Genomic DNA, 26594 nt, shown 5'->3' with positions numbered 1-26594 from the left:
TGACACAGTGATATAGTGACACAGTGATACAGTTACACAGTGATATAGTGACACAGTGATATAGTGCCAGTGACACAGTGATATAGTGCCAGTGATACAGTTATATAGTGACAGTGACACAGTGATATAGTGACAGTGACATAGTGCCAGTGATACAGTGATAACTTTTCCCCATGCGTCCCAAAGAAACTTTCCCCATGCGTTGTTACGGCAACCGAGAACCAATAGGCAGCGCGCATCATCCAAGAGGGGCGGGTTCGGTCCGCTCGCAGCCAATGAGCTTCGTTGTAGTTGGCGGGCTGGTGCCGGTGTCTCCTTGCTGTGACCCGCGGCCTGTCAGGCACAGAGAGAAGGTCCCGGGACATGGGGAGCAGCGGTAGCCGTACCGTCTCGTTTGAGGCGGATGAGAACGATAATATCACAGTGGTGAAGGGGATCAGGGTGAGTGAGGCGGCCGCACAGGGCCCGATAGAGAGAGATATATACACACACACACACACACACACACACACACACACACACACACACACACACACACACACACACACACACACACACACACACACACACACACACACACACACACACACACACACACACACACACACACACACACGGACTCACCCCCCCCTCATCCCTAGGGACTCACCCTCCATCCTCCCAGGCACAGGGCCGTACCCCCATCTTCAGGGATTCACTCTCCACCCCCCCCCCCCCACACCCAGGCACTGGCACAGGGACACCCCCCCCCATACCCAGGCACAGGGACTCACCCCCATGCACAGACATTGACACGGGGACTCACACCCAACCCCCCAGGCACAGGGACTCACCCCCCATACCCAGGCACAGGGACTCACCCCCCCCCCCCCCCATATCCAGACACTGGGACTCACCCCCATACCCAGGCACTAGCGCAGGGACTTGCCCCCCATACATAGGCACTGACACAGGGACTTAACCCCCATATATTCAGGCACTGGCACAGGGACTCACCCCCATCCACAGGCACAGGGACTCACCCCCATACCCAGTCACAGGGACTCACCCTCCTTCCACCCCCCCCATATCCAGGCACAGGGACTCGCCCTCCTTCCCCCCAGGCACAGGGACACATCCTCCATCCCCCCATAGCCAGGCACAGGGACTCACTCCCCCATACCCCCATACACAGGCACAGGGACTCACCCTCTATACCCCCAGGCACAGGGACTCACCCCCCATACCCCTATACCCAGGCACAAGGACTCACCCCCCATCCCCCCATATCCAGGCACAGGGACTCACCCCCCATACACCCATACACAGGGACTCACCCCCCATCCCACCATACCCTGGCACAGGGACTCACCCCCATCCCCCCTTATGCACTGGCACAGGGACCCACCCCCATCCTCAGGGCCCGGGCACTGGCACAGGGACTCACCCCCATCCTCAGGGCCTGGGCACTGACACAGGGACTCACCCCCTTCCTCAGGGCCCGGGCACTGACACAGGGACTCACCCCCATCCTCAGGGCCCGGGCACTGGCACAGGGACTCACCCCCATCCTCAGGGCCCGGGCACTGGCACAGGGACTCACCCCCATCCTCAGGGCCCGGGCACTGACACAGGGACTCACCCCCATCCTCAGGGCCCGGGCACTGACACAGGGACTCACCCCCATCCTCAGGGCCCGGGCACTGATACAGGGACTCACCCCCATCCTCAGGGCCCGGGCACTGACACAGGGACTCACCCCCTTCCTCAGGGCCTGGGCACTGACACAGGGACTCACCCCCATCCTCACCCCCATCCTCAGGGCCCGGGCACTGACACAGGGACTCACCCCCATCCTCAGGGCCCGGGCACTGACACAGGGACTCACCCCCATCCTCAGGGCCCGGGCACTGACACAGGGACTCACCCCCATCCTCAGGGCCTGGGCACTGACACAGGGACTCACCCCCATCCTCAGGGCCCGGGCACTGACACAGGGACTCACCCCCATCCTCAGGGCCCGGGCACTGGCACAGGGACTCACCCCCATCCTCAGGGCCCGGGCACTGACACAGGGACTCACCCCCATCCTCAGGGCCCGGGCACTGACACAGGGACTCACCCCCATCCTCAGGGCCCGGGCACTGACACAGGGACTCACCCCCATCCTCAGGGCCCGGGCACTGACACAGGGACTCACCCCCATCCTCAGGGCCCGGGCACTGACACAGGGACTCACCCCCATCCTCAGGGCCCGGGCACTGACACAGGGACTCACCCCCATCCTCAGGGCCCGGGCACTGGCATAGGGACTCACCCCCATCCTCAGGGCCCGGGCACTGACACAGGGACTCACCCCCTTCCTCAGGGCCCGGGCACTGACACAGGGACTCACCCCCATCCTCAGGGCCCGGGCACTGACACAGGGACTCACCCCCATCCTCAGGGCCCGGGCACTGGCATAGGGACTCACCCCCATCCTCAGGGCCCGGGCACTGACACAGGGACTCACCCCCATCCTCAGGGCCCGGGCACTGACTCGGGACTCACCCCCATCCTCAGGGCCTGGGCACTGACTCGGGACTCACCCCATACACAGCCTGTATGACACACAGAGCAATTCATTGCGTGGTGTACGTTTGCTGCCACAGAGGCCTGCAATGCATTGCATGCTGTGTAATACTGTATGTGTATATCTCTCTATCTCTTAATCCTTTACATGATTATTAACTCGAAGTAGCCAGTGATCATGCACAGTTTGAATATCCCCTATTGAACCTTTTTGCAATGTAAATATTTAGCTCTTTTGCTGGTGGAAAGGGCCTGCAATATATTGCTCATTGTTAGTCTAATGTTGATAGGGGTTAACCCTCATTAAGGGATTTCAATTAAAACAGGTCTGCTGTAAGTCAATATTTTAACCACCGTCGGTGTTGACGGGTCATGCAACGCATTGCTCCCACATGCGCAGCTGCTTGTGCTGAAGTGAAGGCTGACTACAAGCTCTCTATATGGGGGGGTTTCGCCAAGGTCGGTTGCGGGTTAATGCATTCAATCTGGTATTAACGACAATTTAGTTGTATGGCAGCTAACACCAGGTTAGTGGTATCTTATCCTGCAACTGACCTTGCTCAATCGCTCCCTTAGAGAGCTTTCTGTCTGCCTTTACTTCAGCAGCGGCATGTGGGTGCAATGCATTGCATGACCCGTCCACACTGACGGTGGTTAAAGGAGGCTATATTTACAGTGATTATTGTTACCCGTTATTTGTAGTCATAAAAACTTTATTAGCTGCGTGAGTAACCTGCAATGCACCCAAGGCCCCTCAGTTGGCATAAAAGCTACACATGATTCATTTCAATAAAGATTACTATCCAAAAAAAGTATTTAAACCTCTCAGTGCTGACTACACATGAAACATGGCCCCTACGACACTCAAAGGGTTAATGATCAATGCACAATATCTGTGCAAGCTAGAACTCCCCTACAAACTTATTTATATAAATAAAGACATACAATACAACTTGTAATGAAAATGTGCTGCCGTTCCTGAGACTACAGAAACCTTTTCTAACTTGTTTTGCAGAAGAAATTACTTTCACATCATATTGCAGTAGTTTTAGATTTTTTTAGATGAAATATTGCAAAAACTGAACACTCCCCGCCCTGGGTGTTAAACCCTCAAAATGTGAATGATTTGAACCATATTCCATTTTACACTTTCTTGAAGCAATACATATTGGATTACTTCATTGAAAACTATGCATATTGCTTCAGTCTTTAGAAAAGTTACTTGAGTCCAATACAGTACACATGTACTGTAAATGTAGTCACAGTAAGAGTTTCTCAGTGACCTTCTGAAAATGAGTAGTGACTGGGTATAGACTTGTCTTGGTTCAGCACACACTATACATGGAGAGGTACCAACATCGTGCCCCCAAATTAGTCAGCCACAAGGAACTTGTGCTTGTCCTGTAAAATCGTGACATTTTGATGGATGAATGTATTTTGTGGCCAAGGCTTCAAGTCCTCTTGAGGAAAGATTGGCGCTTGTCTTATTATTACCGCAGATAGTGCAGATTTTAGGAGAAACGGACTCTGAGAGCACTATTTTAACTCCTTCACAGCTGGATACATTCACAGCAACAGTGCAACCAACGGGGTTCATTGTTCTCCATTGTAACTTCAAATAGTCATCTCCATGGTGGGGAAAAGCTAGTTTCAAAACAATTCTCGCTGTGATGCCTTGTATTTTTATTTTTTTAATTGCACTCGCATAGACCATTTTTTAAAATGATATTGCGCATATGTTTTTAGATCCGCAAATGTCTTTTTCTTCCGATAGGTGTGCAATCTTTTATTTGACCTTTTTAAATACAGTGTTATAACTTTATAGGAGAATTAACCACCCATCCTCTGGTAAATAAAGGTGATGTATTTTATAATGATGTTCCCCTTCCCTCATACGGAAAATAGGTTTCTCCCAAACAAAAATTATTTTAACTGAATTTAATTCTCTCAGGAAGTGGGTGGGCGGGGGGGAGGGGTTCTTGTTGTTTTGGATTGCCACAATTCAGCTCTCGTGGGACCCCCTGTTTCAGCTCTGTGTTTATAGGAAATAGAAACCTAGCATTGGACGCAGAAGAAAGACTCGGCCCATTTTCCTATCTGCTGTAAATCCTCAGACCCTGGTCCTTCTATGCCTTCCTTTTATTTTTTTAGGGCACCTTTTGTATAACACAAGAGTGTTCAAATTCTCTTTCTGTATTGCCCCCTATCATTATTAAATATGTGTGTGTTCTCTTTACTGAGAAAAATCATCTGCATTTTATGATATTTATATACCAAGAGTATCTATAGGGGAAGGGTTATTCATTAACTGCGATGATCTGGGCGCCACCGCACAGAAACGTGCATTGACATCAATAAGCTTTTTCGCTTAAATAATGTCCTTTTTGGATTTGCATTGAGTTGTAAGGTGCAACCAGAGAGATCCCCATGATTATCAAAAATCTTCATATTGTTTAAAGTAGGAAAATTGAAAAATCCTGTCTTATTTTTTTTTAAATGAATCAGTTCTGTATTAAATAATACTGTCTGCGATTTTTTTAACGCCTAATGCCATTAATACAGTAATATTTTTTGAAATGTACTTAACAACCAAAGGATGATACAGCAACCATTTAGAAAGTCTTATCCACTTCCTCTTTGGAAACGGGCTCTGACACACCGCTTTTTTGAGTGCTGCTCTTTAGCAACAAAGTATCACAAACAAATCTGTTGCTGTGTTTGAAACAGCAGACTGTCTATTACTGTAGAAGCAGTAACAATAATTTTTTACACTTCGTAATACAATGTTACAAATCAGCTGCAGCATTTTTCTAACTGCAGCATAGTCAGAAGGCAGCCATTTCGTTAGGCACACAATCAGAATTTGTACAGATACACATAACAGGAGCACCAAACAATTGCCAGCGTAGTTGAGTGTAGAATTATACATTGTCACATGCTTTACATATAGAAATACGAAGAAAAAGGGGGGACTGTAGTATTGCTTACCTGCGGCGGAAGAAGAGGATGACCGTGGACCAACGTAGCAGGGTAGCAGAGGCTTTACACGGCGTGCGGCGGTAGGGGAAAAGCATTGGCACCGTGTGAGCAGCACAGGAGGACGGCCAAGGAGGAGCGCACCCCAGCTCTCCGACCCGGAAGTTAACTTGATTTCCGGGTCGGACCGCTGGGGTGCGCTCCTCCCCGGCTGTCGTCCTGTGCTGCTCACATGGTGCCAACGCTGTTCTCCTGCTGCTGCCACCGTGTGACGCCTCTGCTACCCTGCTCCGCTGACATGGTGGTTGTCCTCTTCCGCCGTTAAGCCTAGTAAGTGAGAAAAGGAGGGGGGGAGGGGGCAGCAGCAGATATTGGATAATATTTTCCGTATTATCCGACATTTTCGGTTATCTGTCACGGTGTCGGTCCCCTTTAGGTTGGATAACTGAGACTCTACTGTATAATTGAGTGAAGGAGAATTCATAAAGGTCACCTTCTGAAATGTACCTCCGTATAATAACTGGGTATGTGAAACTACTTTTCTGCAGTGTTGACTGTGTGTACATATCAGTTGCAAGCATGGAGGCGTTCCGAGTGTTTTATGCAGTGGATCCATTGCTATAGAAGTGTGATGAATGCAATACTTAATTGGTGACTGCTGGAGAAAGTCATATGAAAAGATTGACTAATTCTCATAGCCGGACCTACCGATCAACACAGTCCATTCTGATTTAGATAAATAGACCAAGGGTATAGCATGCTTATTCTTAACATATTAATGGAGATGAAGTTGATGGGTTAGGGGCCCTACTGTGCATGTCCTTACATTATCCCTCAAACCACTGACGAGTGGTTACTACAGTATGTATTCTCTGCTGTTTTCCCACCTCAGTAAAGAGCAGAGACTTTTCTCACTAGTTGATTGATCTATAACGGAGTTCCAGGTATTTTGCAAACTATGATTATAATGTAACCATATATTTATTTGTTACAGTTGCTGCCATAAACCACAAATAATGTTGTATATGCTATTTGATGTAATTACCACACAATGTTATACATCTTTGATTCTATGTATTCTTGCTCCTGCTTAAATTAAACATGCAGATATTTTAGCTGGAAGTGTAGTAACATTTCTCTTTATTTATATAATGTTTTATTTATTCTTTCACACAAAGCCTAGTATGCTTTTTTCATTACACACGTCATTTTGAAACACGCTACATGGAATTTTTGCTTTTTATATTTGATCTCTATCTAAATATGTACTTTTATATTTATTGTTACGACGTTGTGATTTTAATATATATATATTTTTTTACAGCTGTCTGATAATCTAATCGGCCGTATGAGAGAGCCGTCTGTCCCAGCTCCCAGACCGCAGCCGAAACCCTCCACCAACGAGTCTGTATCAGCTAGTTATGCAGGTATTCTTGCTCTGCCTCATTACATTAAGGACCTGCCACCTTAGTTGGTCACTGCCAGTCGTAGGTTTGCCAAATGAATACTATGTTCAGTCATTTGCTGTAACTCCGGGGGTTCTCCGCTTCAGTCCTTACGACCCTCCAACAGTTCACGTATTAGGGATATCCCATCTTCGGCACAGGTGGCTCAGTTCGATGAGCCACCAGTGCGGAAGCAGGCTCTTCGAATGGAGCCACCGATTGAGTCACCTGTGCTGATTGCAGGGATATCCTGAAATCCTGGCCTGCTGCGGGGGTCTTGAGAACTGGAGTTGAGAACCCCTGCTGTTAGTTAAAAAAAAAAATTAAGGAATATAAGAACATACAAAAATGCACTAATGAGGGTAGCACAAGGATCTCCTAAATTGGTTTGTTAATGTCATGTCATCGAGATATATTCTGATTTGCTGTTGTAACCCAACACATGCTTGAAAACAAAGTGTTGCCATTTTTGCATATCTGTAACAGAATATGTGAGCATTTTCATTTGATCTGAAGGAAAAACGGTGTTGCATTGTGAGGCTGTATATTGCAATGGTAATACTGCTGGCAAGGGTGCACATTGCACTGGTGCAGAAGTCTAACCATTTTTTTTATTTTATCTATCACACAGAGGCGAGTTTTATTGTCGGCGTTTGATATCGCTGTTTAAAGTGACCCATCACAGGGATACCTTTTTGGTTGTCTTCTTTCAGAAAATAGATGGTGTCTGGGCGCATGATTGTTTAATTACTGTAATTACGAGACGCTAACAGTGCAGCAATCTGTGTAATGCGACTCTGGGACCCACCACTCTTTCTCATATAAAATGCATTAACTACATAAAAAGAAGTTGCATCGGATGTTATATTGTCTTAAAGTGGACAAAATGACGAGGTTACATGGTGAGTAACATGGCCCATTCAGACAAAATTTAGCAATATTACATATTGATGTGCAAAAAATAAAAACAATCCTAATATTTTTTTTTTTTTGAATGTTAATGAGATTGCTGAAGTCACATGACCTAATTATGCATTTGGCACCAACACCCAATTAAAGTGAAACATGTTCAGATAAACCGTGTTACTGGGATTTACCACAAAGCTGAAACGCTAATCATTGTTTAAAAATATAATTGCAAACATCTTAATATTCCCTTGGCCATGCACAGGTCAACTGCCTTAGCTGTGACTGGGTTAAAATAGATTGTACATTTGATTAGATCTTTCCCAGTGAAATATATATATTTTTCCACTATTTTTTTTTTTTATTGACCACAAAAGTCTTAGGCGAGGGGGTACGGAAAGGAAAACCGGGGGGGTGTTGGGGAAGGGGTGACAGGGATTCGGGGAACCGTTACATCCATCTTATTTAGTACATAGTGGTGTGTTACAGTTTTTTGCATATAGATTGTCAGAACATCTATTATCGCTTGGGATTGTGGGTATAGGTTACCCCGTGGTTCCCAAGCTGCAGTAACTGTATACATTGTATCATGTTAAAATGTCGTCATTTGCAGAATTTCCCACATTCTATGTAATTTTGAGGGGAGTTCTGGGGCGACTGTTTCTAGCTGGCTGCTATTCTACATTTAGTTCACGTGTGATGAGTTTAGCTTGGGATTTGGATATTCCTGGGATAGGTGTGTGTATAATAATGCTGCCCAGGGATCCAGTGTAAGGTGCAGTCTTGGCATTTTGCTTATAATACTATAGATTTGAGTCCATAGGCTTTTTATTTCCTTACATTCCCACCAGGTATGCAGCATACTGTAGATCCTATATCTCTGCATCCTCTGAAGCACAGTGGGGAGGGTGTGGGTATATTTTATTTAGTCTTTCTGGTGTATACTGTAGTACCAATGAAAAAAGTTACATATAGCTGCTTTCCTTTATGTGCTCAGAGGAAGCTTAATGTGCTTCCTTATAGATCCCCCTAATTCTCCCATTCTTCTCCCAGCTCCTCCTCCCGTGTGTGTGTGTGTATCCCCAGAAGCAAGGAGGAGAAGCATGGATAGAAGGAGAATGTGTGAGGTTGATTTGTAGGCGTGTGTTTTAGTGCAGGGGGTATAGCTGTGGGGTGACAGAGGGCGCAGGTAAGAAAGTAGTTCATGTGAACTGAGAAGTGGTGAAGAAATGAGAGATGGATGTAAATGAATAGTGTTGAAGACATGAGGCTGGTAAAAAGAAGTGCATAATTTGAAAAGTGCGGCCATAGCAAATATAAATAGTATAGGCGGCATCACAGCAATAGTTAAGTGCTGAGATGTGCAATCTGGGATAGATGATATCCTCCTTTCCAGCGTAGATCAAATTCAGGAATCAGGGCCAGTAGGTGTTGTCCACTTGTTAACTTAATTACCTTTTAAACTCCAGTTTGCTTGCTACTTACATTGGGCTGCAGATAGCTAGGGCTGCTATTTCTGGGGTTATATGGGCCTAAGACGTCACTTGACAGTTAAGTTCAGCCTGCTTAATTAGAACGTGAGACACATTAAAACAGATGGCTTTTCTACACACTGGGCGCATCTTCACAATGAATAGTTTGTCTTAAGCTCTGATCCACAACAGGGACTTGATTTTCTGAGCTTTTAGCTCTTCGGCCTCCATCTCTACCCATCTTGCTTTTTCCTCTGTTACATGCCATAGTGTAAATTGCCCTATACTGGCTGCTCTGTAATATGCTAGCACCCAGTCAAATATTTTAAATGAATTGTGCTAATTTATAGAAAGTTGGAAAAATGCAGTGAAAGATGCAGCTTGGGGGTAGTACTACAGTCAGGCAAAGAAGAAGCTGAAATAATATCCCAAAATATGTTGCTCCCATCTTTTCTGTATTTGCATGAAATCTGGTGAAACACACACACGCTTACATGATGCAGGCTCAGTGTTTGGTTGGCAAGTAACAGCGACGGTTCAGCACTTAGGATTTTTAAGAATTAAAAATGTAAGTGCCTGTTTATTAACATCAGGTAATGTGATTCTTTTCATATTTTTAGTATAAAGGGCTGTAGGTTTCCTCGAGGTACTCCCGGTATGTTGTAGACAGCCCCCTGACGGCGGAGACAATGTGATCGCTACTTATGTGTTTTCATGGTTAAGACTTTAGATGTCCAGAGACACTGGGGGTCTCGCTTAATAGCGCCTGTAAAGAATCTTCCTGTCCACATCCAGGAAGCTCCAACCTACCAAGCTTTCAATAAATCACTTAAGAACACCTCTTCTGTGAGCATTTGGGCACTAGCCTCTCTTGCTCACCAGATTAATTGGTGCTGGGAAACCCTTGGGTAGTTGGTGCTCTAAAAATAAATAAATTTGATTGTAAATGTTAAAGGGAATTGGTAGAGAATAACCATGAAATGTAATTTGATTTGAACATGGTTTGAAATTAGATATTGGTTTGAAACCCCCTTGGGGGGGACGCAACAACGCTCTGAGAGATGCAATGATATTACACCACTGTTTTAAAGGTCTAATTTATTGCACACACAGAAAAGCCATTTGGTAAGTAGCTGTGATGTACTGATTCTGCATGCATTCATATTATTTACTTGGAAATTACTGTGCAAATGTTTTTTTTTCTTTTGGAAAAAATGACCTTGAAAAAGGTAGTTCTATAACAGTCACGGTTTTTCCATCCCGTACATAAGGCTACTAAACAAACAAACAAAAAAGCATACAAAAGATAGCTTCAAACTTATCAGTGCCCCCGTGGTAGTGAATATAAAGGGATTAGTGGTGATATAATTAAATTACAAAGCTGTCTCAAATGGTTTAAATGACCATGAAAGGTCTCTTGAGGAAACAAGATGAATGGCTGCCTAAAAAACATGGGTTCTTTCTAAACATAGAAATGTAAATGCTTGATGTTTGTCATCTTGGACACAGTATTTAAATCCTAGGGAATGTGTGTCTGTCTGTGTGTGTGTGTCTGTCTGGACCTATCGAAGGAAAGGAGAGGGCATCTTCCATGTACATAGTCCTACTCTACACACCCATGGAAGTGAGTAACTAAAAACAAACCCTCCCTAAGTTTCGACTTGTCATATTTAATATCCATCTTTTGCTTTCACCTGGTAATGTGCCTAGCAGCAAAGGGGTTAACATATCTAAAAACACTCAGGTTATTTATATAAAGCAAAGACATCTGTCTCCCATCTTTAATGGTCGATCGTAGGAAGGTTCTTTACCATTCTAAATCCAGCGGGATACCAAGGTATCGCAAAAATACTAAATTATCAAATAATGTTATACATATGTAGCATAGAGAGGGGCTATTGTGTGATTGATTACATCCCCAGTTTTATTTTTTCTTCAGCGAAGGTGTACACACACACATACACGAAGGGGTTGTGCCTTGACATGTTTTGATTTATTTCAGACTGCACCACTTGCTCATACAACAATACAAGCTGCATTATTCACCATATTACATTGAACGCACATAAATTGCATGTTGGACAGGTTTTGCGCTGTTTTCTGTCCAGCATAATGCAATGCCTATATGTGAGTTATGTGGTGTGGATACACTTCCTGAGTCTGCCTGCAGTTTTAGTGCTGTGGACAAGTTTGGCGATGTCCCCTGGGGTGTAATACAGCCACACACTTGTATTATTTTTTGATGGGAAACATTCCTGAACTTTATATAGATAGCATCGCACTCCAATAACCAAAACAAACTTTCGGCGGAGGACTGTAAAAGGGTATTTGGTGGCACAAACCCCTAAATCCCAGTACAGATCAACAGTCATATCACCACTGCGAACTTACGTGTCAACCTTTTTGGCTCAAACATGGTTGACGTATCTTGGTCAGGACTGCACAATTATTTTGTGAAAACTGCCCCATATATTATAAATCTTTCTCTATAATAAGACACAGCCATAGTCGTGCTTCTAATTTATATATGCCGGCCCAATCTCCAAACCCAATGTGGGGGTTTGCACATAAAAAAAAGAAAATGAGCAAAACCTTCCTTTTGTGAATATTGCAACATTTAGTTTAGCGGTTGTCGCCTCTCTCGTTTTCCTGGGATGAAAATGTAAAATCTTTAGCCCATTTCTTCGTGTCGATAAAGACTTTGAATGAAACGTGTGTCATGACATGCTACGTTGTAAGGGCATGATGTCTGCTAGTCTGTATCTAATAACAGTATCATCACCCTTGGGAAATTGAGTTGTTATAAGTTTGTTTTTGAAGCGTGTATCATTTAATACAGGGGTGCTCAACTCAGTTGGGGGGCTTGAGGACTGTAGCTGAGCGCCCCTGATTTAATTTATAGTGAGATACAGGAAATACAAGTGTACATTGTTTATTTTATAAAATGTTATACCCGGAAGTAATACATTGAGTGTTACCTCTCGTTTTCAACGATGTCCTGGGCATTTTGCTTGTAATTCGCTGCAGATCTCACGATCTGAAATTCTGTACACCCGCCATGAAAACGATACAGTTATACAGTTTGGTCAAAATAGCCAGAAAGAAGAAAAGTTGGATACAAAGAGCTGCCTAAATGGAAGAGAGGCCATGTTTGGATACATTTGAGCTTTGAAGAGTCGCACTGCAGATTAGCAAAGTTTCAGTTCAGAAAGAGAGAGGCAATTTGCTTAAAAAAGTTCATCAAAGCTTCCTTTCACTTTATGTAGAAACAGCCGTATTTGGCTTTCAAAACTCGCACTTTCCACATGTGACCGGTCGCTTGGAGGACCTTTGAGCCAATACTTGGCATAGTTTTCCATTGTTATGGGGAAGGGATTTCTTATTGTTGAATACCCGCAGCTGCTCCATCCTTCAGGAACTCTCACATCAGACGTGCACTTTAATGCTTTCCATAGCTTTTTATTCCCAATATGTTCTTTTAGTTACACAGAAGGCAACCACTCAAAACATCTCCGAGGCATCTGCACTTTGCTTGCTGAATGTGTAATTATTTTGATCTCCTTCTGTACTGCCTTATTCACAGAGTTTATGAAAATGTGCCCTTTGCGTTTTTGGCCATGTTTCCAGCTTATTGACATTTGTTTTTTGACTTTCATCTCTCATCATGTTCGAAATATTCCCAGAAAAATTACCCAGGGGCAAACTCAATTTTTTTTTGGAAAAAAAGTTCTAAAATTTTTAGGAAATCAATTCTACAAAACATTCCTCTGACTTACTGCTTGCTTAAATGTAAAGATACGCTATATGTAGTAATCAAATTATAAGGATGTTCCCCAGTGCCCCCACTTCTCTTCTTGCCTGAAGCTCTAGGGCCATATATATTAAGACGTCTTCCAGCGCTGGAGGACGTCTTTATGGCCCATTCACTCAAATGGGCTCTAGCGGGTTCTCTGGAAGAGCACTACTTAGTAAATATGGACCTACCTCTGTGCTTAAAGAAATGCAAATAGGAGATGGGACTCAGAACTCTGATTGCAATCTTCCTGACCAGGTAAGTAGCAGGGGGAAATTACACCACCAAAAGTAAGATAAATGAAAATAAAGTGGTAGAAAAGCCCTATTGCATTATATGCTAGAGGGACTCTGCCTAAGCAATTAAATCTGCAGTTATCCCCCCTGACCTCTGCCTAATCATTTGGGACTTGTTCCAGGAATAGTGAACGTAGGGTTTTGGAAAATTGAGTTATTTTAAGTTGGTTTCCGGATGCGTGTATCATTTAATATATAGTGTGATACAGACAATACTTGTGTACATCTGTGGTGCTCCACTCCAGTCCTCAAGACCTGCCACCCTCCCAACAGGTCAGGTTTTTAGGATATCCAAGTTTCAGCACAGGTGGCTCAATCGGTGGCTCAGTTGAGAACTGTGCCACGATTGAGCCACCTGTGCTGAAGCAGGGACATCCTGAACCCCTGACCTTGAGCACTCCTGGTGTACGTCATACTTTTAATTCTGAGACTATCTAGTTATATCAGAAACTTTGCTCTTCTTACAAAGTTATTAGGCTGCGGATATAGTTGGCGCGCGTGGTGTTGTGCGCCTGCACCAGAAGCGATCTGTGGCCTTTTGTAGGGGGAGGAGCGACGGGGAGGCGTGCCCGTGACATCACCCTCATTGGCTGAACCGCGCACGTGACCTGGCCGTCACGCGACCAAATCAAAATGATTTATCTCCTCCAAAAATAGCGAGTGCCGTCGCACGCTCTATGGCCTGCCTCATAGAGGAATGGCCTTTTATTTGCACCGCGTGTGAGGGAAATGCAGACTGGCAACTGGTGAGACACACAGACGCTCACAGACCTCGTTTTCCCAAACTACTAAAGTTAAGCTACCGAAGATAACAAAGCATCACTAAAGTATTCTGTGTTAATTGTTCCCAGGGCATACGGCTTTTACTGTTTAATTACATTTGAAACGACACAATCGCTCAGGGATGTTTACCTCAATCCCCCTGTTGTACAACACATACAGGAACCCAATACAAACTTACTCAAGAGGAAAACACAGTCTGCATTTTAAGGTGCAAGTATAGTTACCCACCTGGTAATGCCATCACGTGAGAAGGGACTCCCATGTGACTACTCTTGTTGCCATGTTACGTGCTTGTTTCATAATTTGAACATATGTACAGTATTGTATCTTAAGCCCTGAAATCCTTAGCGGGGAATTCACATTAATGAACATTGTGATATGCAATACATATATTTGTTATAAGTTCAAAACGTAACTGGCCGTGATCCTGGCTGAGTTATTAAACCGCTTTATAGTTCGTAAGAACGGTGGCTATTTTTAACCAGCCTCTGTATGCTTTGCGGCACTGAAGGGCTTAAATGACAGACACACGAGCAATACAATAGTGTTCAACACCTTTTATTTCCCTAACATAGAAAATATTAACAAGGAATACAGAAGCACACTAAAAAAAACAGCCAATGGGAAACACAAATAAAGGTCACAATGTTTTTAGATGTCAAATTCCTTTTTATGAGGGGATTGTTGGTAGAGGTGGGCATCCCGAACAGTAACAGTGTATATGTCACTGGTTGGCCACCTAACTGCCCTAACATAAACTCAAAGGCAACATGGGACTTTCCCCCGGTGTCATCAAAGCGCGTTCCGCTGAATCGCGCCCGACTCTGCTGTTAAAGCGGATCGCGCTTTGACTCTAGGCTATATTTTATATTTACAAGACAAAATTAGGTATAGTATTTACTCAGGAGTAACTTATAAAACACACTGGTTTATTTACAGTGCATATAAATTCATATATCACCATTTTAACATTTTTTATTTTTTTTTATTTTCTACAGATTGTTAGCTGCTGTTTTTTTGCCTTAGAGCTGGCGTTTGACACAGAAAAAATGTATAGCACAGAGATGCTGCATTTGTTTCAGCTCCTTATAATGTGTGCATCATTGGAAGTCTCATGTTTTATTGTGGGGTATGTTGTAATATTCTGTACCACTGAGTCCTATTTAAATGCTGTCATCTTGTGCGTTATAACAGGATGTGCTATGTAGGTAGGGGAACAATGCCACAGGATGTCTGTATGTGTATATCTATACCGCGCTCTCTCTCGCGCACATTACCCAAAGCAAGGTTCAGAATAAAGGAAGAGGCAGCACATCGCAGGTAAGTGAAAAAGAAAAATCCTACGTTTCAGTTCCTTGATCAGGGCGGTGTATAGAGATGGACACTGCAGCATACATTAAAGCAGCAAAATGATGCACTACTTTTTGGGGGTTATAAGATTGAAGCAGGAGTTCTTTGGAGCTGATCCCTCATTTAACTTCAGCTCCTGAACCCCCTGCTTCCAGAGATAATTGGCTCCGTAGTGGTGCCGGTATCTCTGTGGTGTCTAGGTCACGCGGGCCAATAGGAAGCCGCAAAGGATGACATCACGGCTTCCTATTGGCCAGTGTGACCTGGACATTTAAACGCTGCCATTTCGTTAGGCACATAAGTTCCCTGGCTGCAGAGATATGTGGTGCAAGGTGTTTTGCTGCATTAAATAGCCACTAACCTAGAAGTGCATATCCAACCTAAAGCCCGTGGAACCAGGGAGCCACGCCACGTGTACTCTGTTTCCTAACAGCCTGACTTCAACAACCAGTGTGGTATTGCACATGCGCGGTAGCGTCTATAACCATGCTACCAGAAATAGAAAAAACAGCGAGTCCCGCGTCCCGGCTGTGTGCGGTGAAATGCATACAAAAAGAGTATGTCTATTACGAAAAGATATATGCAAAACGTCTTTAAGATTTGTGATCGGACTAGGATTGATATATTTTAGCTGATATAAATATTATGGGGGGATGTCTGGCTGATACATTGGACGGACACCTCCTTTTGGTTGATAGGTATCCACCCTCAATATAACGCAGCATTGCTTCCTGGATTTGGGGTCTTTAGGTTGGGTTTGCAATTCCGGATTAGTGGCTATTTAATGTATACTGTACGGTCCATGTATATAAACCGCCCTGGTAAAGAGATCGAAATGTTGGATTTTTCTATTTGCATGATCTTTTCTCACTGACCCTTCATTTATTCTGAACCGTGCTTTTGGTAATGTATATTTGATTGCTATGATGCATGCACGTGCCATTACATGTCAGTGCTTGTTAATGGTGTGCCTACTGTATTTGTGTATGTATGCATGCAGCACACGCACTATAAGCGATGGAAATTGAAAATTACTTTGGATTTCACTCCTCATAAAATAGCAATTTTAATATTTTACTCAAAAGAAACAACTTTAAAGGCCTTAAAAATTGACATCCTGACCCCTAGCATGTAAGATCAGACTCAACTCAGATATTCAAGGGATAGTTATAGGACAAAAAAAAAAGATAACCTCTCATTATTTGCGGACAATGTTATCCTAACCCTGGCCAACCCTCTAGTCTCACTCCCAAACCTACAGAAATTATTGTTAAAATTCGGTGAACTATCAGGTTATAAGATCAGTAACGACAAGTTGGAGGTCCTAAATATTTCTCTCCCAGATGACGAAATTAAGCTCCTACAATTAAAAAAATTATATAAATGGCGAGTCTCCCACATCAAGTACTTAGGGGTTAACCTCACTAAAGGGTACGATAAACTATACCAATGCAACTACTCCCCCCCCCCCCACCCCCACCTAATTGATAAAATTAAAAAAGACCTACTAGAGTGGAACAACTATCAAATATCTGGGATAGGTAGAATTACCTACAAAAAGATGAATGTATTACCCAGGTTACTATATCTTTTCCAAACACTACTGACCCATATCCCAAAAGCAGAACTAAAAGACCTACAGAACAGGTCTTAATCTGGCAAGGCAAGAGAGCCAGAGTGGCTAGGTCGGTATTGTTGGCCTCTAGAGATAGGGGAAGACCGGGACAGACCTGGCATGTTACTACCAGGCTGCTCAGCTAAGGCAAGTCGTGATGTGGAATGTCAGCCCAAACCAAGTCTGTTGGGAAGACAGTCTCAGTACTCAAACGACTCCCCCCTACCACTCTAACTCAGGAAAGAAGAGAAAAAGGGGCCTAGTAAGAAAACACTGATCTTGGGGCCAATGAAGCTGACTTTAAATATGTGGAGCAAAGCTAAAATAAAATATAAACTCTCGTCGGGTATATCCCAGCTCACCGCTATCTTTGGTAACCCAGATTTCCCACCAGGATGGGACACATTGTTGCAATATATTTAATAATGATAACCTAACAAAGATAGGAGACTTTTTCAATAAGTGCAAACTGCTGAGCTACCAGAACTCGCTACTAAACTTAACTCCCCAGCTATATCTAAACTCTGCTGCCAGAATCACTCTACTCTTTCCTAAATCTGTCTCCGCGTCTCCCCTCCTGAAATCCCTCTCCTGGCTTCCGATCAAATCCCGTATCACACACTCAATTCTCCTCATTTTTAAAGCTTTACATTCTTCTGCCCCTCCTTACATCTCAGCCCTAATTTCTCGCTATGCACCATCCCGACTTTTTGCGTTCCTCTCAAGGATGTCTTCTTTCTACCCCCTTTGTATCTAAAGCCCTCTCCCGCCTTAAACCTTTCTCACTTACTGCCACGCACCTCTGGAATGCCCTTCCCCTCAATACCCGACTAGCACCCTCTCTATCCACCTTTAAGACCCACCTTAAGACACACTTGCTTAAAGAAGCATATGAATAGCACTGTGGAATTATACTGGACACATGATACATATAGCTTGGCCCCCTGCAGACACACTTATCAAAATTCCCTCCTACTGTCTCTACGTTCTCCCTACCTACCAATTAGACTGTAAGCTCCTCGGAGCAGGGACTACTTTTCCTTAATGTTACTTTTATGTCTGATGCACTTATTCCCATGACCTGTTTATATTATCTGTTATTTATTTGATTACCACATGTATTACTACTGTGAAGCGCTATGTACATTAATGGCGCTATATAAATAAAGACATACAATACAATATCTCAAAATACCTTCAAATTAGACACTTTATGCACAAACTATCAACTCGACTTTCCAGAACAGTCCAACTTTGAGTCCCTGTGCAATAAATGCACCTATCAGAAAGGCCTAATAACAAAAATATACACAGGGATTGAAGCGGCAAACATTCCAGATAATGGGTACATGATCAAATGGGCCAACGACCAGGGCCTAGAAATTAATAGTGAGGATTGAGGCGATATCTGGGAGAACGCATCTAGAACATCCATATGTACTGTAACTAAAGAGACCACTTATAAAATTATCTACCAGTGGTACCTTACCCCAAAGAGGCTCAAACAGATACACCCCGAATCCTCTGATCGATGCTGGAGGGGGTGTGGCCTGATGGAGATATGGTCCACATTTGGTGGAACTGCCCAATCATACAAAAATTCTGGTCTCAAAATTCCTCTAGAACCATTGACCTATTTTCTAGCGAAATCAATTGAGGATGTGGACAGATTTTAACGATTGAGGATAAATGATTAATGATTGAGGTTTAACGATGGATAAATAAAGTCTGAGCTATAATATTTCGCTACCGGTACCTCCCCCATCGCATCATATTGTATTATCAATGTTATCTATGTATCATAAGGTAGAGGTAAAAGGTAGAAATCTAAATCTGGTACTGAATAAGTATATGTCTCGGAGCTAGGTTGGTGTCCACCCCTCTTTATCGTTTCTTGTCTAATTATGGGAAGTGAAATAGAAGACATTGGGAGCAAGGGCCCTTGCTCCCCCTGTCTTCCATTTCTCATCATATACTAAGGGTCTTGGATGGTCCCTCCTTGGGGTTGAAGCAGAAGGGACTCCTAGGTCATCTTTCATTGCATAGAGAGACCTTATTTGTTGGTAACAATATTTATTTTATTTTATTTCAATTCCTATTTTTGATTTAGAGCTTAAGGTAAGTGCCTGGTTTTCTGTTCTATAATTATGGGAAGTAGTGTTTTGTACTGTAGTGTTTTGAACTGTATTATACCGCGCTATTTTCTGTTATCGTCTGATAGGATTGTCTGTCTGATGATGGTCCTGTGAATACTCGCATGGAGTGGCAGGTGTCTGTCTGATGGTTCTGTGAATACTCGCATGGAGTTGCAGGTGTCTGACTGATGATGGTCCTGTGAATACTCGCATGGAGTGGCAGGTGTCTGACTGATGATGGTCCTGTGAATACTCGCATGGAGTGGCAGGTGTCTGTCTGATGATGGTCCTGTGAATACTCGCATGGAGTGCCGGGTGTCTGTCTGATGATGGTCCTGTGAATACTCGCATGGAGTGGCAGGTGTCTGTCTGATGGTTCTGTGAATACTCGCATGGAGTTGCAGGTGTCTGACTGATGATGGTCCTGTGAATACTCGCATGGAGTGGCAGGTGTCTGTCTGATGATGGTCCTGTGAATACTCGCATGGAGTGACAGGTGTCTGACTGATGATGGTCCTGTGAATACTCGCATGGAGTGGCAGGTGTCTGACTGATGATGGTCCTGTGAATACTCGCATGGAGTGGCAGGTGTCTGTCTGATGATGGTCCTGTGAATACTCGCATGGAGTGGCAGGTGTCTGACTGATGATGGTCCTGTGAATACTCGCACGGAGTGGCAGGTGTCTGTCTGATGATGGTCCTGTGAATACTCGCATGGAGTGGCAGGTGTCTGACTGATGATGGTCCTGTGAATACTCGCATGGAGTGGCAGGTGTCTGACTGATGATGGTCCTGTGAATACTCGCATGGAGTGGCAGGTGTCTGACTGATGATGGTCCTGTGAATACTCGCATGGAGTGGCAGGTGCCTGATGATGGTCCTGTGAATACTCGCATGGAGTGGCAGGTGTCTGTCTGATGATGGTCCTGTGAATACTCGCATGGAGTGGCAGGTGCCTGATGATGGTCCTGTGAATACTCGCATGGAGTGGCAGGTGTCTGTCTGATGATGGTCCTGTGAATACTCGCATGGAGTGGCAGGTGTCTGTCTGATGATGGCCCTGTGAATACTCGCATGGAGTGGCAGGTGTCTGTCTGATGGCCCTGTGAATACTCGCATGGAGTGGCAGGTGTCTGTCTGATGATGGTCCTGTGAATACTCGCATGGAGTGGCAGGTGTCTGACTGATGGTCCTGTGAATACTCGCATGGAGTGGCAGGTGTCTGTCTGATGATGGCCCTGTGAATACTCGCATGGAGTGGCAGGTGTCTGTCTGATGGCCCTGTGAATACTCGCATGGAGTGGCAGGTGTCTGTCTGATGATGGTCCTGTGAATACTCGCATGGAGTGGCAGGTGTCTGACTGATGATGGTCCTGTGAATACTCGCATGGAGTGGCAGGTGTCTGACTGATGATGGTCCTGTGAATACTCGCATGGAGTGCAGGTGTCTGTCTGGTCCTGTGAATACTCGCATGGAGTGGCAGGTGTCTGACTGATGGTCCTGTGAATACTCGCATGGAGTGGCAGGTGCCTGTCTGATGATGGTCCTGTGAATACTCGCATGGAGTGGCAGGTGTCTGTCTGATGATGGTCCTGTGAATACTCGCATTGAGTGGCAGGTGTCTGACTGATGGTCCTGTGAATACTCGCATGGAGTGGCAGGTGCCTGTCTGATGATGGTCCTGTGAATACTCGCATGGAGTGGCAGGTGTCTGACTGATGATGGTCCTGTGAATACTCGCATGGAGTGGCAGGTGTCTGTCTGATGATGGTCCTGTGAATACTCGCATGGAGTGGCAGGTGTCTGACTGATGATGGTCCTGTGAATACTCGCATGGAGTGGCAGGTGTCTGACTGATGATGGTCCTGTGAATACTCGCATGGAGTGGCAGGTGCCTGATGATGGTCCTGTGAATACTCGCATGAAGTGGCAGGTGGTTGTCTGATGATGGTCCTGTGAATACTCGCATGGAGTGGCAGGTGTCTGTCTGATGATGGTCCTGTGAATACTCGCATGGAGTGGCAGGTGTCTGTCTGATGGTCCTGTGAATACTCGCATGGAGTGGCAGGTGTCTGTCTGATGATGGCCCTGTGAATACTCGCATGGAGTGGCAGGTGTCTGTCTGATGATGGCCCTGTGAATACTCGCATGGAGTGGCAGGTGTCTGACTGATGATGGTCCTGTGAATACTCGCATGGAGTGGCAGGTGTCTGACTGATGATGGTCCTGTGAATACTCGCATGGAGTGGCAGGTATCTGATGATGGTCCTGTGAATACTCGCATGGAGTGGCAGGTGTCTGTCTGATGATGGTCCTGTGAATACTCGCATGGAGTGGCAGGTGTCTGTCTGATGATAGTCCTGTGAATACTCGCATGGAGTGGCAGGTGTCTGACTGATGATGGTCCTGTGAATACTCGCATGGAGTGGCAGGTGTCTGACTGATGGTCCTGTGAATACTCGCATGGAGTGGCAGGTGTCTGTCTGATGATGGCCCTGTGAATACTCGCATGGAGTGGCAGGTGTCTGATGATGGCCCTCTGAATACTCGCATGGAGTGGCAGGTGTCTGACTGATGATGGCCCTATGAATACTCGCATGGAGTGGCAGGTGTCTGATGATGGCCCTGTGAATACTCGCATGGAGTGGCAGGTGTCTGACTGATGATGGTCCTGTGAATACTCGCATGGAGTGGCAGGTGCCTGATGATGGTCCTGTGAATACTCGCATGGAGTGGCAGGTGCCTGATGATGGTCCTGTGAATACTCGCATGGAGTGGCAGGTGTCTGTCTGATGCTGGTCCTGTGAATACTCGCATGGAGTGGCAGGTGTCTGTCTGATGATGGCCCTGTGAATACTCGCATGGAGTGGCAGGTGTCTGTCTGATGGCCCTGTGAATACTCGCATGGAGTGGCAGGTGTCTGTCTGATGATGGTCCTGTGAATACTCGCATGGAGTGGCAGGTGTCTGACTGATGATGGTCCTGTGAATACTCGCATGGAGTGGCAGGTGTCTGACTGATGATGGTCCTGTGAATACTCGCATGAAGTGCAGGTGTCTGTCTGGTCCTGTGAATACTCGCATTGGAGTGGCAGGTGTCTGATGATGGCCCTGTGAATACTCGCATGGAGTGGCAAGTGTCTGTCTGATGATGGTCCTGTGAATACTCGCATGGAGTGGCAGGTGTCTGACTGATGGTCCTGTGAATACTCGCATGGAGTGGCAGGTGTCTGTCTGATGATGGTCCTGTGAATACTCGCATGGAGTGGCAGGTGTCTGTCTGATGATGGTCCTGTGAATACTCGCATGGAGTGGCAGGTGCCTGTCTGATGATGGTCCTGTGAATACTCGCATGGAGTGGCAGGTGTCTGATGATGGTCCTGTGAATACTCGCATGGAGTGGCAGGTGTCTGTCTGATGATGGTCCTGTGAATACTCGCATGGAGTGGCAGATGTCTGACTGATGATGGTCCTGTGAATACTCGCATGGAGTGGCAGATGTCTGACTGATGATGGTCCTGTGAATACTTGCATGGAGTGGCAGGTGTCTGTCTGATAGTCCTGTGAATACTCCCATGGAGTGGCAGGGGTCTGCCTGATGGTCCTGTGAATACTCGCATGGAGTGGCAGGTGCCTGATGATGGTCCTGTGAATACTCGCATGGAGTGGCAGGTGTCTGTCTGATGGTCCTGTGAATACTCGCATGGAGTGGCAGGTGCCTGATGATGGTCCTGTGAATACTCGCATGGAGTGGCAGGTGTCTGACTGATGATGGTCCTGTGAATACTCGCATGGAGTTGCAGATCTGTCTGATGATGGTCCTGTGAATACTCGCATGGAGTGGCAGGTGCCTGTCTGATGATGGTCCTGTGAATACTCGCATGGAGTTGCAGATCTGTCTGATGATGGTCCTGTGAATACTCGCATGGAGTGGCAGGTGTCTGACTGATGATGGTCCTGTGAATACTCGCATGGAGTGGCAGGGGTCTGACTGATGATGGTCCTGTGAATACTCGCATGGAGTGGCAGGTGTCTGACTGATGATGGTCCTGTGAATACTCGCATGGAGTGGCAGGTGTCTGACTGATGATGGTCCTGTGAATACTCGCATGGAGTGGCAGTTGTCTGACTGATGGTCCTGTGAATACTCGCATGGAGTTGCAGATCTGTCTGATGATGGTCCTGTGAATACTCGCATGGAGTTGCAGTTCTGTCTGATGATGGTCCTGTGAATACTCGCATGGAGTGGAAGGTGTCTGTCTGATGATGGTCCTGTGAATACTCGCATGGAGTGGCAGGTGTCTGACTGATGATGGTCCTGTGAATACTCGCATGGAGTGGCAGGTGTCTGACTGATGATGGTCCTGTGAATACTCGCATGGAGTGGCAGATGTCTGACTGATGGTCCTGTGAATACTCGCATGGAGTTGCAGATCTGTCTGATGATGGTCCTGTGAATACTCGCATGGAGTTGCAGGTGTCTGACTGATGATGGTCCTGTGAATACTCGCATGGAGTGGCAGGTGTCTGACTGATGATGGTCCTGTGAATACTCGCATGGAGTGGCAGATGTCTGACTGATGGTCCTGTGAATACTCGCATGGAGTTGCAGATCTGTCTGATGATGGTCCTGTGAATACTCGCATGGAGTTGCAGATCTGTCTGATGATGGTCCTGTGAATACTCGCATGGAGTGGCAGGTGTCTGTCTGATGATGGTCCTGTGAATACTCGCATGGAGTGGCAGGTGTCTGACTGATGATGGTCCTGTGAATACTCGCATGGAGTGGCAGATGTCTGTCTGATGATGGTCCTGTGAATACTCGCATGGAGTGGCAGGTGCCTGATGATGGTCCTGTGAATACTCGCATGGAGTGGCAGGTGTCTGACTGATGATGGTCCTGTGAATACTCGCATGGAGTTGCAGATCTGTCTGATGATGGTCCTGTGAATACTCGCATGGAGTGGCAGGTGCCTGTCTGATGATGGTCCTGTGAATACTCGCATGGAGTTGCAGATCTGTCTGATGATGGTCCTGTGAATACTCGCATGGAGTGGCAGGTGTCTGACTGATGATGGTCCTGTGAATACTCGCATGGAGTGGCAGGGGTCTGACTGATGGTGGTCCTGTGAATACTCGCATGGAGTGGCAGGTGTCTGACTGATGATGGTCCTGTGAATACTCGCATGGAGTGGCAGGTGTCTGACTGATGATGGTCCTGTGAATACTCGCATGGAGTGGCAGTTGTCTGACTGATGGTCCTGTGAATACTCGCATGGAGTTGCAGATCTGTCTGATGATGGTCCTGTGAATACTCGCATGGAGTTGCAGATCTGTCTGATGATGGTCCTGTGAATACTCGCATGGAGTGGAAGGTGTCTGTCTGATGATGGTCCTGTGAATACTCGCATGGAGTGGCAGGTGTCTGACTGATGATGGTCCTGTGAATACTCGCATGGAGTGGCAGGTGTCTGACTGATGATGGTCCTGTGAATACTCGCATGGAGTGGCAGGTGTCTGACTGATGATGGTCCTGTGAATACTCGCATGGAGTGGCAGATGTCTGACTGATGGTCCTGTGAATACTCGCATGGAGTTGCAGATCTGTCTGATGATGGTCCTGTGAATACTCGCATGGAGTTGCAGATCTGTCTGATGATGGTCCTGTGAATACTCGCATGGAGTGGCAGGTGTCTGTCTGATGATGGTCCTGTGAATACTCGCATGGAGTGGCAGGTGTCTGACTGATGATGGTCCTGTGAATACTCGCATGGAGTGGCAGATGTCTGTCTGATGATGGTCCTGTGAATACTCGCATGGAGTGGCAGGTGTCTGACTGATGGTCCTGTGAATACTCGCATGGAGTGGCAGATCTGTCTGATGATGGTCCTGTGAATACTCGCATGGAGTGGCAGGTGTCTGGCTGCCACTCCAACAGCTCCATTCAAATCCAGATCTGCTGAACTCCAAAGTCTTTGCTATGCAACGTGCACCTGTGTCCTCGACCGATCCCTACGTTTTCACTGTGAGCTTTGTCAAGTACCTTTCCTTCAGGCACCAAAAGTAGATTGTTAGCTCTTCAGCAACTCCTTGTGCCTGCAAACTTCTATGTACTGCACAGTGCTACGAAAACCAGACATACTACTATTCTTCATGTTATTCTATGCTATACATTGGTGTTTCCCAATGTGCTGTGACACACCAAGGTGACAATCACTGATGTTTTGTTTCTGCTCTAAAATGAATCAAAGTTCCTGAATGAAAGCCGCAGAACGGGATAATATTGCATTAGTCTTACATGACAGTACTTTATTCTTATAGCAGCACGTCATCCCATCCCATCAATCCCATGTGTTTTACTAATAAAAAACCTGCGTAGTATTCAGTGGTGTAGCTAAAAATACTGGGTCCCTGGGCAAAAATTTTGCCCACGTGTGATCGGCACTTGCCAAGCAGGGGTTATACCGTAGCTACGCCCCTGGTAGTTTTAGATACTTACTGCATTTGTTTTATTCCCCCCTCTTTATGCCTCCTTTTTAAAATAAATAAATAAATAAAAAAATTTTTTTAATGTATTAAGCTTCCTTAGTTGCTATAGGAACTATTTGTAAAATCTCAGTGCTTTTTGAAAGCAGCAAACCATGTGAAATATTGTTTTTTATTCTAATATGCAGTCTTCATTTTATTAAACTCTTAATGCCATTTTAATGAGTTTTAATACACTGAAAAGGAATGAAGATGGGGCACACAGATTTGAATATAAAGAGATATTTTTAAGCATACACAACGTTTCGACCATGCGGTCTTTGTCAAGTGCAAAAAAGTGGCTAATACAATCTTTGGATTTCTATAGAAGGTTTAGCACGCTTCACCAGCAGTACAAGTTCTTTGTAACACTTTCCTGTTTGTGATCATGTGTTGCCAATGTTCCCAGCAGTTTGAGCTGTAAGCTGTAACGATAGCTAATGTTACCTTGGTAATATAAGGATATATTGTAGCTGCTGTTACAGTGACTGAAGTATTAATTGAAACTGAAAGGAGGGCTTAATGTTAGTCACACAAGCAGTATTTTGACAGATTTACAACAGGAGAACCAAAACGATTGCCAGCTTAGGAAAGAATGTGGAATTATACATCGTCGCATGCTTTACATATAAAAATAAGAAAAAAGGGGGAATGCTGCTTGAAATAGACAGCCATCTTTCTTGCCCTGGGAAGCAGGATCTTCACCGATCGATCACGTAACACCAAAAAACTACTGCTTTGATTTAAA

At 45.3% G+C, this 26594-nt stretch overlaps 1 protein-coding gene across 2 annotated transcripts in view; it reads left to right on the top strand.

Moving 5' to 3' along the window:
- Positions 1-278: 278 nt before the first annotated feature.
- The window catches only part of CHCHD3 (coiled-coil-helix-coiled-coil-helix domain containing 3), a 272832-nt gene continuing 246516 nt past the window's right edge, over positions 279-26594 (top strand). The window contains exons 1-2 of one of the 2 annotated variants that reach the window (XM_075599346.1): positions 279-441; positions 6851-6953. In XM_075599346.1, the coding sequence (XP_075455461.1) occupies positions 364-441; positions 6851-6953 (181 nt within the window). In that variant the 5' untranslated portion in view covers positions 279-363. The remainder of the gene's footprint in view (positions 442-6850; positions 6954-26594) is intronic. The other variant, XM_075599347.1, reaches the window with a different exon arrangement.

Source organism: Ascaphus truei, chromosome 5 (genome assembly GCF_040206685.1).
Source record: "Ascaphus truei isolate aAscTru1 chromosome 5, aAscTru1.hap1, whole genome shotgun sequence".
Lineage (NCBI taxonomy): Eukaryota > Metazoa > Chordata > Amphibia > Anura > Ascaphidae > Ascaphus > Ascaphus truei.
Note: the sequence above shows the minus strand (reverse complement) of the source record. Positions and strands in the feature narration are given on the sequence as shown.